The 20,687-nt window shown below is 42.1% G+C and overlaps 1 protein-coding gene across 3 annotated transcripts in view; it reads left to right on the plus strand.

Annotated features, from left to right (window-relative positions):
- The window catches only part of PATJ (PATJ crumbs cell polarity complex component), a 398,931-nt gene that overhangs the window by 120,024 nt on the left and 258,220 nt on the right, over positions 1 to 20,687 (plus strand). For all 3 annotated transcript variants that reach the window (XM_075557001.1, XM_075557016.1, XM_075557007.1), the window contains exons 18-21: positions 637 to 846; positions 7,407 to 7,526; positions 9,154 to 9,543; positions 13,960 to 14,083. In XM_075557001.1, the coding sequence (XP_075413116.1) occupies positions 637 to 846; positions 7,407 to 7,526; positions 9,154 to 9,543; positions 13,960 to 14,083 (844 nt within the window). The remainder of the gene's footprint in view (positions 1 to 636; positions 847 to 7,406; positions 7,527 to 9,153; positions 9,544 to 13,959; positions 14,084 to 20,687) is intronic.

Genomic DNA, 20,687 nt, shown 5'->3' on the forward strand with positions numbered 1-20,687 from the left:
ATCAAGGAGCCCGTGTAGAAAAAAAATGTCTGCAAACTGATTGTGGTAACACTTGTACAATTCAACTTGACCCAATTGAACTATGGAATGATATGATATGTGTATTAAATCTCAATAGTAAATTAAAAGTAAAGTCAATATTAAACGTACGTTTTTCAGTTGAGTAGGGTTTCTCTGAACTTGAGTGCATGGGGCGCTGGGGTTATATACTAGGGAAATACCCAGATGCAGAGGAGGATTGTCCTCAGGAGGCTACTCTGGAAACATAGTTATTGACCATGAGTAGTTGACTAGGAAAGCGTTGGCTTTCCTCCATGGTATGTCTATGCCTGGGGATATTACAGAATCTTGCCAATCTTGCCCAGTGTTCCCTAAACCTCTTGTGGATAAACACCAAAAATTTGCAAGAGGTACTTTTATATATTGAGCATTCAGACATGCAGTCGAAATTCTTGAGATTTTATCTTGACCTTGGTACAAGCAGTTATTTGTGTGCTCTCATAAGGAACCTCTGAAGACTGTCACCAGAGTGCTGCACAAATTAAACCAGCGGCCACAGCAGATGCACGAGCAAACATGTCCTAAGACAGCCTGTTGGTTTCCCGGATGCGTCATCCTTCTTTTCTGTCTTCTTAGGACCCCTTAGATTCTACAAGGTCAGTGATTGTGATTCGCTCTCTGGTGGCTGATGGCGTGGCAGAAAGAAGTGGAGAACTTTTACCCGGAGACCGCTTGGTGTCGGTCAATGAACACTCCTTGGACAACTTGTCACTTGCTGCCTCTGTGGAAATACTGAAAGCAGTTCCTTCAGGGATTGTACACCTTGGCATCTGCAAGCCTTTGGTGGTAAGCATTGCATTTTATTGATGCAGTAAGTTATCACAGGTAACTGGGAGGAAGGTGAAGTTGTAGATTTAACGTCAGAAACCCCAAGTGGGCTAAGTGGTATTGTTCTCCTGGGTTCCGTAGGGTCGTGCCGAGTTGGAATGGACTCAGTGGCTCTGAGTGTAGTTTTGACAGTGTCGCAGTTAAGGATATACAGATGTTATGACAGATACACCTGGCTGTGAATCCTTGTGCAGCTGCTCCCTTTTTGTGTGGCCTTCGATGAGTTTCTTAAAGTCCCTGACTTCCAAAATCAGAAAACAATCACAAAATAAAACAGAAAAACCTCAGTTAAAAGATAGTCCAAAACAATAAAATTAGAATAAAATCAAAATGGGTCACAGGGAGATCAAATGATAAGGTGTTCAATTTTAACCCAACAACATCATTTGCTCATATGTTAAGTTGAAGATAAACTTGAAGAACATGGAAACGAATCCATGAGAGCCAAAATGCAACCTTGAGTCTATCCCACCTGAATTTCGAGACCATCTCAAGATCAGATTTTACACATTGGACAGTAATGACAGAAGACCCGATAAGCTGTGGGAGGGCATCAAGAACATCATTCATGAAGAAAGCAAACGGCATTAAGAAGACAGGAAAGAGGGGAAAGCTCAGAGCGGATGTCAGAAGAGAGTCTGAAACTTGCTCTTCACTGTCGAGTAGCTGCAGCAAATGGAAGAGAGGATGAAGTCAAAGAGCTAACAGAAACCTTCAAAGGGCAGCTGGAGCCATGTCAAATATCATAATGAACTGTGCAAAGACCTAGAATTAAAAGCACAAAGAGGAAGAACATAGCATAGCTTACCCTAACGGACTCGGAGAAAAAATTCAAACCTTGAGTTGCAATATCGACAGATTCCATGAGCAAAATTTTGAATCATGTAGGAACCATCCAAAGAAGTCCTTGTACTAACAAGCACTAGTCAACATCCCACCATTTCAGGAGGTAGCATCTGAGCAAAAACCATGGTGCTGAAGGAAAAAGTTCAAGGTGTACCAAAACCATTAGCCAAAAACAAGGCTCCAGGACTTGATGGACTACCCATTGAAATGTTTCAATAAACCACTTAATCCCTGGAAACCCTTTCTCATCTATGCCGGGAAATTTGGAAACCAGCTACTTGGCCAATTGAGTGGAAGCGATCCATATTTGTACCCATCTCAAAGAAAAGTAACCCAACAGAAGGCTCAACCTATAGAACAACATCACTGGTATCAAATGCCAGTAAAATGTTGCTAACGGTCACCCAACAGCAGTTGCAGCGGTGCATTTATAGGAAGTTGCCAGATGTCTAGGCCTAATTCAAAAGAGGATGTGAAACAAGGTATGATATCCTCGCTGATGTCAGATGAATCTTGGCTCAAAGCAGAGAATACTAGAGAGGTGTTTATTTGTGTTTTATTGGCTCTGCCAAGGCATTTAACTATGGGGATCATAACGAACTATGTGCAGCCTTGAGAAGAGTGGGAATTCCAGAACACTTCATGGTGCTCATGTGGGACTTGTGCATGGATCAGGAGTTAGTTTGTGAACAGAACAAGGGAATAAGGCATAGCTTAAAATCAGGAAAGGTGTGCATCTGAGCTGTATCCTCTCACCATACTTATTCAATCTGTATGCTGAACAAATCATCTGAGAAATGGGGTTTGATGCAGAAGAATGAGGTCTTCGAGCTGGTGGAAGGCTTGTTAACAAACTGTGATATGCAGATGACACACCTGCTTGATGAAAGCTCATAGTACTTGAAGCATTTGCTGGGGAAGATCAAGGTTTGCAAACTTCAGTATGGATTTTGACTCGATGTTAAGAAGGCCCAAATTCTCACAACTGGACCAATAAGTAACATTTTGATAAATGGATAAAAGGTTGAAGTCAAGGATTTTGTCCTGCTTGGATCCACAATGTTTGTGGCAGCAACGGTCAAGAAATCTAAAGATGTGTTGCATTAGGCAAATCTGCAGCACGAGACCTCTTCAGGGTGTTGAAAAGTAAGCATGTTACTTTGAGAACTAAGGTGAGACTGGCCCCAGCCATGATATTTTCACTTCCCTCATATGCATGTAAAACTGGAAATTGAAGACAGAAGAATAAAAATTATTGCATTTGAATTGTGGTGCTGGAGAAAAATATTGATAGCACCCTGGACTGCAAAAGCACCAACCAATCTCCTTAGAGTGCTCCTTAGAGGCAAAAATGCTAAGACTTCGCCTACATACTTGGGATATGTTGTCAGGAGAGACCAGTCCCTGGAGAAGGTAAAGTAGAGGTGCAGCGAAGGAGAGGAGGACCCTCCAGGAGCAGGATTGCTGTCGTGGCTGTTACAGTGGACTTAAGCATAGGAAGAGCAACTGCAAGGATGGAGCAGGATTCGGCAGTGTTTCATTTTGGTGTGCGTAAGGTCGCTATGTGTAGGAACTGCCTCAATGGCACCTAACAACACATCTGCAATAGTCCACTTTTCAATGTCCTCTGTCTGACAGGAAGTCTATTTACACCCTGTCAGGAGTCAGAGGACTTCCCTAGAGTCTTACTCTATGTGGGGACCCTGCAAATGGGTTCTGGGCTTTCACTGCATGTCAAAATTTAAGCTCTGATATGGTTTCCTCCTCCAGATTTGGATTCTATCTATAATCCTTGGATCACACAAGCTGGCATGTTCTTTGTGGATTTGCTGACAGTTTACTCAGATGACTAATTGTTTTAAGACGAGTCTGTAGGATTCTAGACACTATCTATCTATGTATCTGTCTATTTATTTGTGATAGCTGGGCACCATCTGATTTCTTCAACACTTTACTACAGCACACATATCTTCAGTGATCTCTTCATGAGGCCACATAGAGAAACATTGCCGTGTTTCCCTTTGAGGCAGAAACTTTGATTAAACCCTGCATTCGTGACTGAATGTGTCAGGAACTTGGGGCAATGTTGAGTGAAAAAGACATCTCTTATTGCAACCAGGCATCCTCCGTTAGGTCAGAATTTAAGTGGGATTAGGTTTTGATAGTTTGAGGACATCTTCACACTAAAGTTGTCGTGCCCTCCGTTGGTATGGTAATACAGCTAGCAAGCAGAGACGCTTGGGAGGTCTTCTCTCACCTGAGCACCCCTCTCTTTCCCTCACGACCCAAACTGTGTCTTGAGTAGTTATTCTGTGCATCTCAGGTAGCTCCCAGCTGGCTGGAGCACTACAGGGTCTCATCATAAAAACTGTTCTTAGATTAGGGTTACAATTAAGTGCAAGCTCAAAATCCATTCATGCATCTATTGTTTCTATATGCCTTCAGTCCCCTTTAGAGATATCATTATTCTTTTATTGGGGAAGTGTATAAACCATCCTCATGGGAACATATGGTAACTTTCCATGTGAGACTCTGAATCTTTTCAGGAGCAGACAGACAGCTTCATCTCTGTCCTGGGGAATGGCTGGTGGGTTTCAACCACTCACAGTGTTACCAGGGATTTGGTAAAAAAAAATTTTTATACTATGTGTACCCTATCAAAAAACATAATTGAGTCAATTTTTATAGTGTTTCTAAGACTGTAAGTCTTTTCAGAAGCAAATGGCTTCAACTTAAGCCTGCAAAGCAGCTGGTTGGTTTGAACCACTGATCTTGTGGTTCCTAATCCACAGTGCCACCAGGATTCCTTGTGTATTCTCTCAGGTATTTGACAATATATATTTACGTATTATTGAGTATATAAACAGTAAAATGTAGTCTAGCTCACCAATTCTACATGTGCTAAGGCACGTTCTTGATTGAAGAGTTGTTATTGCATTTGTGGCGTTTCAGTTTTATCGTAGCTGAAACAGAGAGCATAAAATACAGAGTTTGAGTTGTGCACAGACTAAGGCGTAGCACACGATCATCTATGAGCAGCTCATCTTCTCAAGAGTTGGGTGATGCAGGAACTTCGTAGACTTTTCTTGATGATCTGTGTGGCGCTGGGAGAATCCAAACTAGTTCTGTTCTGTGGGGCGTTTCCCACATGACCTTACCGTGCAGCAGCTTTAAGATGTTTCCTGCAGTTTAGAAAATAGGATTTAGTACCAGCAGGGTGTGGATTCCTGTTCTATTTAGGCAGAGGCAGAGCTGCAGAAACCTCAAACCCTGGGGCGCTCCTCAGAGAGTGTTTTGGAAGATTGTAACTGGGGGGTGGAACTGTGCCCAGGTTTCCCTCCGGGCACCCGAGGTTACCAGTGTACTTGGGAATTAGAGGCCAGTAAAGGGACCGAGAGGGAGGTCCCTGCCAAGGCTTTTTACCACTAAGTAATTATTTCTTCAACATCTGGCTTCTTTTAGCAAGGCTGTTGAGTAGCTGTAAATAGTAATGTAGGCAGGCAGACATGGGTCTTTGTTATATCTCCTTTTGTCCCATGTTCCTCCTTTCTCTCTGGGTACGCTTGGTAGCAACTTACAGCATCAACACGTGTTTACAGGACATTTTCTCAAGAGTCCATCACGGAAATGAGGGTAGAGAGTGTAGGAAGAAGAACCAAAGTCAGGTTGCAGAGGAAAGTCTATGACTATGACAGGAGGGAAAAATACTTCGTATCAAGAACAATATTACATAGATGGCAACATTTTCATAAGGAGCTCAGGTGGCTCAATAGTTAGGTGCTTGGCGGGTTACTAGATGGTTGGTGGTTCAAATCTACCCAGCTGCTCCATTTTCTTTCCATGGGGGAAAATCCCGACTCTGCTCCTCTAAGGATTGTTGTTGTTAGGAGCCATCAAGTCTGTTCCCACCCACAGTGACCTTGTGCACAGCAGGGAGAACACTGCCAGTCATGCGTCATCCTCACCATTGTTCCTAAGTGAGAGCCCGTTGTTGCAGCCCCAGTGAGTCTTTCTCCCAGAGGGCCCCTCTCTCCTTCACTGCCCCTCCGCATTACCAAACACGATGCCCTTCTCCAGGGACTGGTCCCTCTGGACAACATGTCCAAAGTGTGTAAGGCAAAGTCTTGCCATCCATGCCGCTAAGGAGCATGGGATCACTGTGAGGTGGAATTGACTTAATGACATATTGATGTTTTCTGCAAACTCAGGTGTGAAAAATGGGTGAACTCACTGTGAACTCTGCTTTGAATGTTGAGGACCAGCTTTGCAGAGCTGGTCACGGAGCTCTTAAATCAGTTGGTTGGGAGGTTTTGCTTGGTTCGACTGCTCATTAGCTCTATGCCCTCGCTCTTGTGATTTAACCTCGCCAACTGCCATCTTCATCATATTCTGTAAGATGAAGGTGGCCAAGAAGTCCAGTGCAGAGTCAGATGCCCGAGTGCACGTAGATAGCTAGTTATGCAACATTAGACAAATTGCTGTGTCCCCATTTACAAAATTGGTTCAATAAGAGCAGCTATTTCAAGGACTGTATGAATTAATAGACAAAGTGCTTGAACCTGCATTTGACACATAGATTGCACACTCTCGGTTTGCTGTTTTTATATAGATGTGAGCTTGTGACCTCTTAGGAGTGTTGTGAAAATTAAGCTGAAATAGAGTACTTCACTTGATTGTGACATTTAAAACCGAAAAGCCTCTGTAACACACTGCTGTCAAGTTGATTCAATATTCAGAGACTCAAAGGAGCATCCGACGGATGCAGACCCGCGGTCTTCTGGTTAGCAGCAGAGTGATCTAACTATGGCCCTGCCACGTCGTCCTCGTAGCCTACACGCACTGCCACTGAATCAGCTCTGATGCATGGTGACCCTGTAGGACAGGGCAGGTCTGAGACCTGTATCTCTCTTGCGCAGCATGTGGTGGCGTCGACCTGCTGACAGTTTGTGGGGAGCAGCCCATTGGTACCGACCCATCGCCAGGGCTCCCTTTTTGTAGCACATAGCAATACTAAGTACTGTGCAGTGTCCGAGGGATGGCTTTGGTGGATAGATCTGTTCTGATTCAGTGTGGCTGTGTTCTCCCCTGGATGAGAGATTTCAGACATTTCATGGGAAAAAATTCCATTATCTTTCCATTCCATTTTCCCACAAACTTTTCGAAGTCCGCTCATATACACTTATGCAAGGATCCCAGGTGGCACATGGACTACATTGCTCGATGTAAACGTGAAGGTCAGCAGTTTGACCCAAGGGATGGCCCGGTGGGAGAGAGAGGCGTGGCAGTCTGTTTCCATAGAGATTTGCAACCGTGGGAACCCCATTAGGCTGAAAGTTCTCTCCCACAAGGTCACCATGAGTTGGACTGTGACTAGGTGACAGTGGGATTTGGGTTGTTTGCATATACATATCTTAATATTACGGATTTTCCCCCTAGTAGAGTGATTTGTTTTTCTTTTAAGAAAATATGAGAGAAGTTTGAGAAGGTGTGCGTTGAATACAACTTTCTTTTTAATTATTAAATACAAGTGTGTCTCAATGAAACAATGTGCATACATTGCTCTATCTATTTTCACTTAATGTACAGGTGAGAATTAATCTGAAGAGAGTTAAAAACTAAAGTATTCTCTTGATTTTAAAGGTCCTATTTCCCTTTTTTTCCTTTTTATTCAGGAAGACCGCAAAGAAGAACAAAGTTGTTATATTTCCCATCCAGGCAATAATGACTTTGAGAGTGGGTTTTCAGAAGCGGTTAAGGATGCAGAGCCATGCTTTATTCTTGAAGCGCCCAAGGTATCTGGCACCTTCTCCGTTTGGGTGATTTTCTTTGAGCTAAGGTTTCTAGGAAAATGACAAACACTTGTTTCCATTGCCTTGACTACGTGTGAGACACTAACAAAATAATCCTCCCCCCTTATTTTATCACATTGATAAAAATCATGGCACATACTAAGTGTAAGGCATTTTCAAAGTATATTTTTAAAATTTTAAGGTACAAGAGGATTTTGAAACCAGGCCTATATTTAAAATCTCTAGAATATGGATCTAAGATGAAGAATTTAACATTAAATGCCCTCTAAAGAAAGGGATTACTTAACCCAACCACCCTTTGTGCGTTAATTGTAGAAAGCCTGGTTGGAAACATTTAGCTTCATTCTTTCATGTGAACTGTGGCTATGTTGCTCTTTGTGGCTAGTGGATCATCCTGGTACTTTTTGTGTAACATTGTGACAGTGCTCTAAGTTGGGAGGTATTCCTGTAAAACTTTCTACTGTCGATTCTTTTGTCAAAATGTTATCACTATATGACATTTCCATGTGTACCCTTCAACCACCATGTGGTTGAGATGATCAAGTCATACAGTTTGGTATCTGATAGTAATTTGAAAAGGCTGTCCCCAGTGATGGTGTGCTGCTGTCAAGGAAGGAATGGGAGGAGGAGATCCCCTCAGAGAATTTACTGGGTAGCACAAGTAGTTACGCACTTGATTAATCGGTAAAAGTTTGGCAGTTCAAACCCACCCAGAGATGCCTCGGAAGACAAGACTCGTAAGCTGACTCCCAAAGTCCAACCATGAAAACTACGCAGCAGTTCTGCACCTTGCAGATGGGGTTACATGAACCAGAATCAACAAGGTGGTAACTAACAAGAGCAGTAACAGCACTCTTACTTGCCCAGGACCCAGAGGTTCTCTAGGGTTAGATCAAGGGCCCTCTAGATATACATATTCATTGTGCATTTTTCCAGAACCCCAAAGAGCTCCTACACATGTATGACTTTAATTTACGTTACAAGTATTTACTCTTCTGATTAGTAAAAATAGAAATCCACTGGAAAATGCTCCATTCATTTCCAGATATATTTTCAATCTGGAGTGAAAAAATGTGGTATGTTATATTAAAAAGTTGCGATGCTTAAAGAGGTTGGCTGCATAGCTTTAGTTTATAGAGAATGTCTTTAGAACATTGAAAGAGTTATATAATGTCTACAGAGTTACTTAGGATTAAAAAATTCTGACCTAAATCTTCCTTAAGTAATCATATGAGGCACGCCTATTTTTATGTACTTTGTATATTAGATGGCTGAGTTCAATATTCACTGTAGCAGTTAAACAAAAGTGCTATTTCGGATAGAGAGTCTTCACATGGTTAATAAATAATGAGTCTTCTAGAACAATCATTTATTTACCTTGCTGGGAAATTTTCTGCCTTATTTTACTGTGTCCATTTCCCGAGTTAAAGGTTGTGTGAACATAAGCTGATATTTTTTTCTCATCTGTAATAAAAGCCGTTTATGTTAAATATCACTGGCATGTCAGAGTAGGGCATTTCAGCCTGTTAGTGGCTTACTTTTCCAGTTAATGTATATATTGTATGTGTGTGACATGTGTTGCTTACATTTTTTGCAATGATTTTTACAGGAATTTAGAGATGAACCCTATCTTAAAGAAGAACTGGTGGATGAACCCTTTCTAGATCTGGGAAAGTCTTTCCAGTCCCAACAAAAGGAGATTGACACCAGCAAGGAGGCCTGGGAGATGCATCCCTTTTTGCCTCTTAGAATGATGGGTGAAGAAAGAGAAATGCTTGTTGATGAAGAATATGAGATGTATCAAGACTGTCTGCAGTCCATGGAGTTGTATGCCATGCCACATGTTCATGAGGCCACTCCTGTTCCGTCCGTGGAAGAATTTCACTTTGGCACACAGTGGTTACATGATAACACATTAGCCGAGCCTCCAGAAGCAAGACCCGTGATGAGTGTATACGCCCAGGAGACACCTCAGTACGGCTACAGCCCTGAGGACATGGTAAGGAACCACAGCATGGTCACCACTACTTTCCATCCTTTCCTTCTTAGTCCCATCTTTGAAAAACAAACAATTAGACTCGTTTAATCCAGGCTGTCCGAGGTGACCTGGTGTTGTAGGGGGCTACCCTGGATGCTGCACACCACAGGGCAGCAGTTGAACCCCACCAGCCACTCCCCAGGAGAAAAAGGAGACTGTGTGCTCTTGTGGAGATTCACAGCCTCAGAAACCCAAAAGTGCAGTCCTACTCTGTCCCACAGGTTTTCAATAGGATACTTTTTATGCCATGATTTTACTCAGACTCTTAAAAAGCATATTTAGTGTCAGTGTCTGCGTTATCATTGGAATCACTTTTGAATCATTCAGTACAAGTCTCCGACACTTCGTCTTCATTTCCATCCAGATGGTTTGAGGCTCGCAATTTTATCCTGATCGCCAGTCTCCTTTGTGTGTCACGTTCATCTCTGAAAGGTGATACGGTGATTTCCACAGCGCGACCACTTACTGTTGGTTAAACTGTTCTTTAAGAGACTTGGTTAGCGCAACAGTCAATACCTGCAATCTGAAGGATGTCCGTCCCAATGACTAAATCTGTGTTACTGAGTTACTAAATTCCCTAGCTGCTTCCATTTCGTTTTCCGTTACCGATTCTGTGCGAAAGCTTCTATGGACTCTCCCTGCCGCCACAGAGCTTGATTGTGTCAAACCTAATGTGGCTTGCTCAACAGAACTTGACTTTGTAAGAGTGCTTGTATGCCCTTCTTTATCTACCTTCCCCACTATGCCTCCATTGGGACAGCTACACACACTTGGTGGCACAGGAGCAGGATGAGTTTGCAGCCTTCTTTGTCCTCCACTCATTAGGCGGTTCACATGGGTAAGTGCTTGGCTTATAGCTGCAAGGTTGAAGGTTCAAACCCGACCAGAGGCAGCTCAGCCCTGGTTCTCCCCTTCTGAAAGGTCAGCCAATGGAGTAGTTCTTTGCACAGATGGGAGTCTCCATGCATTGGAATCAACTGCTGGCAAGTAGCAATAACACATTACTGAGGACCCTCAAAAGACTAATTTATTATCTAATGTTACAGTGAATTTTAAAAATGTCTTCAAGTGCCTTGCAAAGATAGAGCTCCCGATACTTCCTTCCTTTGAGGGTGCCCTGCTGTGGGCTTGTTGGAGTTGTTGTTAGGTGTCGCCAACTCAGTTCTGCCTCAGGGTGACCGTACGTACAAAAGAGGGACATATGTGTACACAGTGACCCTACATACAGAAGCGGGACATATGTGTACACAGTGACCCTACGTACAGAAGCGGGACATATGTGTACACAGTGACCCTACGTACAGAAGCGGGACATATGTGTACACAGTGACCCTGTGTACAACAGTATGAAAGTAGCCGACTCCTCATCGCGATGTTTGAGCCCATTGTTGTAGCTTCTGTGTCGATCCATAACGATGTGCAAGGAATAAAGTCGTCGGACCTTTATTTGCTGATGGGGTATGGCTGCTCAAAATGAGAGTAAAAATCTTAAAACATCTATTAATAATTGGACCTTGGAATGTATGAAGTATGAATCTAGGAAAACTGGAAGTTGTCAAAAATGAAATGGAATGCATAAAGACCTATAACCTAGCCATCACTGAGCTGAAATGTACTGGTGTTGGCCATTTTGAATGAGAAAATCATGGTTACTATGCAGAATTGTTAGATTCTAGAGGAAGGCTTCAAGTTCATTGTCAAACATGACATTTTAAGATCTATTTTGAAGTCTGATGCTATCTGTGAGAGGATACTATCTAGCCGCATACAAGGAAATCCAGTGATATTGTCTAGCCACATACAAGGAAATCCAGTGAATGTAATTCAAATTTATGTATCAACCACTAAAGCTAATGAAGAAACTGAAGGAATCTGCCAACATCCAGAAGACGAGAGGAACATTATCACTTCTTTCTTTGGTGGGAGATATTTCAATTACAGATATATCTATGTACAAATGCCAATAGTACTCAATTCCTCAGACATTTTCTACTTTCCTACTATCCCGTTTTAGTTAAAGACTGAAGCCAGGACTGTTTACAAAACTGGTCCTTTTTGCCTGAGGATTTTTTCCCCTCTGGGGATATAATATTTCCTTTTTGTATTTGGAGAAACAAAGAGGAACTCATTTTTCTAAAGCTCTAAGCCAGCGGTTCTCAACCTGTGGGGGTCAAACAACCCTTTCACAGGAGTCACCTGATTCATAACAGTAGCAAAATGACAGTTATGAAGTAGCAGCGAAAATAATTTTATGTTTGGGGGGTCACTACATGTGTTAGTCTAGGTTCTTTAGAGAAACAAATCCACAGAAACTCATGTATAAGAGAGTTTTATATAAAGATTAAGTGCACATCCCAACCCAGTGCTGCCCAAACCCACAAGTCCAACATCAATCCATATGTCCAACACCAATCCCCAAAGTCTTCCTCCATCTCACAAAACCCACTGACATGGACTGCAGGAGGAAAGCTAAGTTAGTGAACATGTAAGCATCTCTGCGCTGGCAGGGGTCTCCACACGGCTGTTCCATCACCCAGGGCTGCATCGCTGTAGGTCCATGCAACTTCTCCTTGAGGATGTCTTGCAGGAAGTGAGCCTTGCAAGCTGAAGCAGGGAACTGGCTAAGGCAGCTGCACCCTGGTCCGACCATCAGAAAGCAAGAGACCCGAGAACTAGAAAGGCGAGGCTCACCGAGCCATTAATCTCTCCACCCTTCAGTTAACTCCACATGTGTTTATCGGCAAGGTTGGCACAATAACTGACTTACCACACCATGAGGAACTGTATTACAGGGTCACAGCATGAGAAAAGTTGAGAACAACTGCTAAGTAGTCATATCTACTCTATTGAAATCCCCGGTCCAGGTGTTATTTCCTTTATTCTTCAACTTCTTGACTACCATTACCTTTTTCTTAAAATACAGATGCCCCAACATTACATTAAATCTCTTTTTAAGTGCTTTCTGTTACTGTGCGCCATGAGGTGATTTGGACTCATAGCAAACCCTACAAGAGAGGGAAGAGCTGCCTGCACAGAGTTTCCACAAAGGCTCAAATCTTTACTGGGACAGATTGCGAGGTCTGCCTTCTGTGGAGCTTCTGGTGGATTCAAACCACTGACCTTTGAGTTAGCAGCTGAGTTCTTAGCCACTGGGCCAATAGGTCTTCTTTCCGTTAAAGTAGTTACTTACACAATCTAAGCCATAGGGACCTTTATTGGCTAGTGGGGCATACTTACAAAGTCCAAACTCACTGCCATCATAGTCCTGATGCACAGCAACCTCGCAGGACAGAGTAGAACGAACCCTGTAGTTTTACAGGAGTCGAAAGCCCAGTGTCTCTCCCATGGACTAGCTGGTGGGTTGGAACTGTTGACCTTGCCGTTACCAACCCAACAGGCAACCACTGTGCCACCAGAGTTCGTAAAACAGTTAGTTGGTACCTGTTATTTCCTCCATGTTTCCCTCTCCTCTTATTTTATTCTAGACAGTCGAGTAGTTTTATCTTCTTTTTTACCCCTATTGAAGATTTGAATTAACCTGTACATTCTCTAAATTTCATTAAGTATCTAGGACTCTAATAAACTTCGCTATATTCATAATCTGTTTAGGAAGTTTGGTTCTGAGAGCTTACCACAAAAGACTGAACAGTAAAACTTGGGGAAAATGTATAACATGGAAGAGTTATCATTCATTTTTCCCCCTTGTGAACGATGCTAATTTCCAACAATGGAGAAGAATAAAAGTTAAGTGAAGTTTGGTATATCCATACTATAAATAGAACATTATTTAAATGTTTGCTAATAAAGACTAAAAATCTCCGAGTAAAATACTGAGGTGAGAATTGTGTCTTCTGGGAAATTGGAACGTGTAAAAATCGATGTTGATTTCATCTGCCGGGTTTAGGCTCGCACGATTGGGCAGATAGTGCTAACGAAGGCAGGGCTTAGAAACAACGTTCACTCAGTACTTTGGGTTCAGCAGTTAACGTGCTTTGAAGTGTAAGCATCAAAGTCACATGACCCCAGAGGCGGTGCATATCGATAATTAACCTTGATTGACCTGGTAAATCATATATTCCTTTAACTTGATAAAACATTTAGCTTTTGGCAAATGTTTATTTAAATCCACTTATTAATATTCATACAACTGTTTCTTTTTAAAAACAAACCAAAAACCCAGTGTTTGACAAAAGCAGCTTTTACTAGCTTCCACTCTTTTAGGTACTAAATTTCCACCATTTGTCGCTACTTCCCGCAGTGTAAACTGTCCCCTGAGAAGGCCTGTTTGCAGAGCCAATTTTCCACTGTCCTTCTTCTCTGTTTTGAGCAACCTTGCATGTTCAGCACTAATGCATTTCTATTTTTCTTCCCCTCCAGATGGAAGAACATTTTAGCATTGATCTTCTAACCTCTGTAGCCTCAACCGAAGCCAACAGCCAACAAGGCAGCTTTGCCGATCTGGAAAATCTCAACTCGTTAACGAAAAGCAGTCTAGATTTAGGTTTGTGGGGATTTTGCTTGTTTGTTTGTTTGTTTCTCATAAGCACAAATTACATTTCTGTAATCCTCTAGTTTTATTTTTGCATACGGTGATTTTCATGGAGACATTTTCATTTGTTGTGATGTTTTGAATTTAGATCTCCTTATTAACTCATCTACTCTAGCCACTGGGAGAATAAATGCGGCTCATATTTCACCATAGAACTTTCAGTCTCCTTTCAGCATTTTCTCTGTCTCCTCTGGTTTGTTATTGACATGGGTAGAAACAAAAACTAGTTTCTTAAACTAAATCTGAAATAAGTTACTGCTAATTTTAATATTAAATTAACTCATGCTTACGTGATATTGTTAGCCCATTGAATAGGGATGCTCAATATTAATATAGTGAGGCATATATTAAACATTTATGAAACCTTTGTTAGCCATATATTGCAGTCAATTTTAGTACATTAATAACATTCTTTCCAACAGAAAACTGTAACGACTCTCTCTGCCTCCCTCTACTGCTTATAGTTCCTCTCATATCTGCAAAAGCTTGGCTGTAAAAACCAAACAAAACTTTCCTGCATGCAGCAGTGAAGTCTCAAATGTTGTTTCGGTAGTAATCTCCCTGGGCCAGAAAGTTCTCTTGGAGCCCTGGGACTGAGAGAGCCATTGTTCAGAATTTATACTGCTCTGACTGTGAGTATTTCTCATATTGTAATAAATTGATAAGGGCCAGAGAAAGCTATAGAAAGTAGTATAGCAGTTTTATGTGAGTTCAGAATTCTGATTAGAAAAATCTGAAGGATGGAATCCTAACTGGTAAAGATAATAATCCTTGTCCATTCCCTGGGAGTCATATGTAAGTTACGGTTGAAGGTCAAGAAAATGAAAACATGTCCACAAGAACCAAAATACGACCAGGAGTCTAGCCCACTTGAACTTTGTCAAAATCTCAAGAACACATTTGTGTCCTTGAACACTAATGCCGAAGACCTGATGAGTTGTAGGGGTGACATAAGAACACCATATATGAAAAAAGCAAAGAAATTTAGAAATTTTCAAAGTGGATTTCAGAAGAGACTTTCACACTTTCTTTTTGTTTATTAAGAGATCATTTTATTGGGGGCTCTTACAGCTCTTATCACAATCCGTACAGGAATTTTATCAAGCATATTTGTATATATGTTGCCATCATTAATTTCAAACTTTCTCAATGGTAGAGTAGCTAAAGCAAATGAAAGAAATGATGAAGTAACGAGTTGAACAGAAAGCTTCAAAGACCAGCTCAAGAGAACAAGTTAAAATATTATAATAAAGTGTGAAAAGACTTACAGTTAGAAAAACAAAAAGGGAGGTCCAGTTGTCTACAGGTGGGCATTGGGTCCCCATCATGCGCTCCCTTCATTCACGATGACATGATTTTCCCCCCCGCCTTTGGTGCTTGAAACCTGGTCCCCTCGGCCCTTCATGATCACACATGTTAGTGTGCTTCCGTATGGACTTTGTTGCTTCTGGGCTAGATGGCCACTTGTTTACTTTCAAGCCTTTAAGTCCCCAGATGCTATATCTCTCGATAGCCGGGCACCATCAGCCTTCTTCACCATACTTACTTATGCACACATTCGTCTTCAGCGTTTATGTGGGGAAGGTGATCACACAATGGTGGTTTTTATTCTTTGGTGTCTGCTACCTGGTCCCTTGGGGAGGAGAAGAATCACTCAGGGTTCACTGTAGCAATAATAAAAATTCACAACCTTCCTCTAGTTCTTAAACGCTTCCTCCCCCCAACTATTATGATCCCAATTCTACCTTGAAAATCTGGTTAGACCAAAGGATGCACAGCAGTACAGTTGTGATCTGGAAACACAGGGAATCTAGGACAGTTGAACCCCTCAGGACCAAGGGTGAGAGTGGTGACACCGGGAGGGAAGTCGGGGTAGAAAGGGGGAACCGATCTCGGGGATCTACATATAACCTTCTCTCTGGGGGATGGGGAACAGGAAAGTGGGTAAAGGGAGATGCTGGGCAGTGTAAGATAAGATAAAATAATAATTTATAAATTTTTAAGGGTTCATGAGGGATGGGGCAGCGGGTAAGGGGGTTAGGAAAATGAGGAGCTGATTCCAAGAACCCAAGCGGAAGGCGAATTTTGAGAATGATGATGGCAACGAATGTATAAGTGTGCTTTACACAATTGATGTATGTGTGGATTGTGATTGTATGAGCTCCAATAAAATGATTTTTTTAAAAAAAGAAAAACAAAAAGGAAGAACATGTTCAGCCTATCTTAAACTGAAAGAACTCCAGAAAGCTTTCAAGCCTCCAGCTGCAGTATTGAAAGATTCCATGAACAAAATATTTAATGATGCAGGAAGTATAAAAATATATGGAAAGAATACACAGAGTCACTGTACCCAAAAGAACTAGATGACATCCAACCATTTCATGAGGTAGCATATGAACTCGAACCAATGGTGTTAAAGGAAGAAGTTCAAGCTTCACTGAAAGCATTGGGCAAAAACAGACTCTAGGAATTGATGGAGTACCAATTGAAATGTTTCAGCAAGTGATGAAGCCCTGGAAGCAATTACTCCTCTATGCTAGGAAATTTGAAAGACAGCTCTTCGCCAGTTGACTGGAGGAGATCCATATTTGTACCCATTCCAATGAAAGGTGACCCAACAACAGAATTCTCAAATTATAGACCAATGCCATTGATGTCACATGCAAGTAACCTTTTCCTGAATATCATCCAACAACGGTTATAGTAGTACATTGACAGGGAACTGCCAGATGTCCAGGCATGATTCAGAAGAGAATGTGGGACAAGGGAAATCCTTGCTGATGTCAGATGAATCCTGGCTCAAAGTAGAGTATACCAGGAAGGATATTTACTTGTGTTTTATTGATTATGCCAAGGCCTTCAGCCATGTGGATCCTAACAAACTATCAATGGCCTTGAGAAGAATGGGTATTCGAGAGCACTTCATTGTGCTCACGTGGAGCTTGCCCATGACCAGGGGTAATTGTGTGAACATAACAAGGGAATACTGCTTAATTTAAAGTCAGGAAAGGTGTGTGTCAAAGTTGCACCCTTTCAACTATACACATTCAATCTGTATGCTGAATTAATAATCAGAGAAGCTGGAATCGAAGAAGAATGAAGTCTCAGAGTTGATGGATGGCTTTTTAACCACCTGTGATATGCAAATGACCCAACCTTCGAGGAGGACTTGAAGCAGCTGCTGATGAGTCTCAAGGATTGCAGCCTTCAGTATGATTACAAGTCAGTGTTAAGAAGATCAGCAACCTCCCAACTAGACCAGCGGATGACAGCATGATAAATGAAGAAAGAGTTGAAGTTGTCAAGACTATTGTCTTGCTGCTTGGATCCACAACTAATGCTCATGGAAGCAGCAGTCGATAGATCAAAGGAAGTATCACATTCGGTAAATCTGCACAGATTCTCTTTAAAGTGTTGAAAAGAGACTTTAAAATCTCTTTTGAGGAGATAAGCTATAGGATTTTCACTTGGCTCATGTGCATCTGAAAGTTGGACATTGAACAAGGTAGATGGAGGAAGAATCAATGCATTTGAACTGTGGTGTTGGTAAAGACTATGGAAAGTCCCATTGACTGCCAACAGAACAGTCACCTCTGTGTTGGAAGAAGTACAGCCAGAGGGCCCCTCAGAGGTAAGGCTGGTGAGACGTCATCCTGCATACTGTGGGTGTGTTGTCAGGAGAGACCATTCCTTGAGGAAAGACATCGTGCTCATTAAGGTGGAGGGGCAGAGGAAGACCCGCAATGAAGTGGATCGACACAGTGGCTGCAACAATAGGCACAACCAGAAGAACAATAGTTAGGTTCCGTTGTAAATAAGGTCGCCATGAGTTGGAATGGCGTCAGTGGCGCCCAACAAGAACAGCACTATGATGAGATGAGACTACTCCCTTTCCCACAGTGCGTAGAGGATGTCGACTTCCCGAGACTCCTGGTCCACTGCATGTATGAATGCACACATTCGTTTGGGTGTGCTTTTATTTTTAGTTCATAAAGTTTCTATGGTCTTCTGACATACTAAACACTTGAGTAGGTTTCATGCATATATGAGCTAATGGACAAATGAATGATGGGTAGGCCATATCTATTTGATTACCACTGATATTTTATAGCAGGGTCTTCTCAGTCACAGCACATTTAAAAAAAATCATTTTTATTGGGGGCTCTTCCCGCTCTTATAACATTCCAATTTTAGTATAGGTGCTGAAGCAAGCACCTTATGACATTTCATACATCAATTCTGTCAAGCATATTTGCACATATGTTCCCATCATCATTTCTAGAACATATTCTACTTGAGCCCTTGGTATAAGTGCCTTTGTTACCCCTCGCAACGCCCCCCCTTGTGAATCCTTGATCAATTATATAGTTATTCATGTCTTACACTGTCCTTTTTACCTCGTCACCCACTTTTCTGTTATTCGTCCCCCTCTGTGTGTGTGTGTTTTATCCAACCGTGTGATGGGTTCCCCCTTTGTTCCTCTTCCCGCTCCATGACCCTCATGGTATCGCCACTCCTACTACTGCTTCTGAGGGTTTATCTCTCCTGAATGTCATGTGTCGAGAGCTCTTATCTGGACCAATGTGTGTTCTCCGGGCTAGCTAGATTTATAAGGTAGAACTAGATTATGGTAGTTGGGGAGGAGGCATTCAGGAACGAGGGGAGTGCTGTGTGATTCTGTCAGTGCCATATTACACCTTGATTGAGTCATCCCTTCCTTATAACCCTTCTGTGTGTGGGGGGTGTGTGTCCAATTGTCTAAGATGGGCTTGGGGTCCCCACTGCAACCCCCTCATTCGCATCGATAGAGTTGTTTGTTTTGGATCTTTTGATGCCTGATCCCGTCGACACCTCATGATCACACAGGCTAGTGCGCGTCTTCCATGGGGGCACAGCACAATTTTGGACATATTGTTTTGTTGGTAGGGTATAGGCTGATATATACATTGTCGGATGCTTAACAGTATCCTTGATCTCAAGCCCATGATGTCAGTAGAATGCCTTCTCCCAGGGATAAAAATTTAAAAAAATTCTGAGATTGCTGAATGTCCACTGGGGGCAAAATCACTACTTGTTGAGAGACGCTGTTTTGTGCCACCAGGTGAAAAAGTGCAGCTAAATCTATGTAGTACGTTTTGACAGCGAGGGCTGTGGAGCTGGACAGGAAATGAAAGAGAGGATATTCTCGTGGAACGATCCGGTCTTCCTTTGAGTTCTGTGTATTGTCTAAGTGACCCTACCGTGACTTCTGGCTTCTTGATGCCATCGTCTACTATGACTTTGTGAGCTCCTGGACTTTTAGAGATTATGGTTTGGGGATTTAAGTTCAGCTTCTATATCTTATTCTTATCTTCCTTTAAAAAACAAAAACACAACCCTTTGCTTTTAGAAAAGTTTCCTAAGAACCTTCAAAGTGCTAACTATCTGTGACAGACCATCTCAGAATTTAATTTTTCTCCTTATATGCATGTCCGGAAAGAGTCCGGCTTTAATGTCACTTCCACATTCCTTTCTTTACTAAGCAGTTCACCTGCTGTATCATCAGGCATGTCTCAGACTGCTGCAAGGCCCTTCAGTCCCCAACTGTAAGGTGAAGGACTTGAGCCAAGTGCTCTCTAAGGCCCCTCTCAAGTCTGTATGTCTCTAACCACTTTGTTAGTAATAGAAATACTTAATCAGGTTTATGTATAGAAAACTAATTTTAAAATTATTTTTGAGGACTTAGGTGCAATGAGCTATTCTTGATCCTATATTTCATTCAAAAGTATGCCTCACCCTCAAAGAGCCTATCCTCTACACGGGCCACTAAACTAAGCTTATAAACTAGCATCATAAATAATGTAAGGCATGCATAATAAATTCTAAATGAGTGCATTAACTGTGAACGGGTTTTAGAAGAGACCCAATATTCCCAGCCTCCCATGAATTGTGCCGTCAGTGAACCCAGCACCAATTGCTGTTATGTCACTGCAAGTCCCGTGTACACACTCATTTGTACGCCTGCTTCTCCCCAGAAATGGAGCTTCTGGACCACCTGGATAGCATCTCAGGATGCAGTCATAGCAACCGAGGCTGCCCCTCTTTACAGCTACCTCACCTTTCTCTCAGGGAGCAGCCGTGGAGTCTGCACCACTGATTTGGTGCTTAGGAGACTTCACACTTCACTGCCGCAGAGCTCCTGTGTACAGAGTAGGTTTCAAGACATGTTTGCTGAATGATAAAGGATTATACTGCCCATGCTTGATTGTTCAGTAGCATGTAATATGAAGATTTTTTTATCTCTAGTATTTTCGCTGCTTTGATTAGTTTTGACTTCACTTATTTGCTGTCCTGTTATTGTATAAACCTTTTTGAAAAAGTCTGCCATTTACCCAGCCACGTGTGTGTGTGCGCGTGTGTGTATGTTTGTATTTTCCTCTGCTTTAACCTCTCTGTCAGAACTCCAGGGCTGTAGTGGATTGCTCTTTAAGCTACTAACTGCAAAGTCGGCAGTTCCAACTCACCATCCATTCCGAGGAAGAGGGCTGAGACTTTCTGCTCCTGTAGAGATTTACAG

Source organism: Tenrec ecaudatus, chromosome 1 (assembly GCF_050624435.1).
Source record: "Tenrec ecaudatus isolate mTenEca1 chromosome 1, mTenEca1.hap1, whole genome shotgun sequence".
In the NCBI taxonomy this organism is placed as follows: Eukaryota; Metazoa; Chordata; class Mammalia; order Afrosoricida; family Tenrecidae; genus Tenrec; species Tenrec ecaudatus.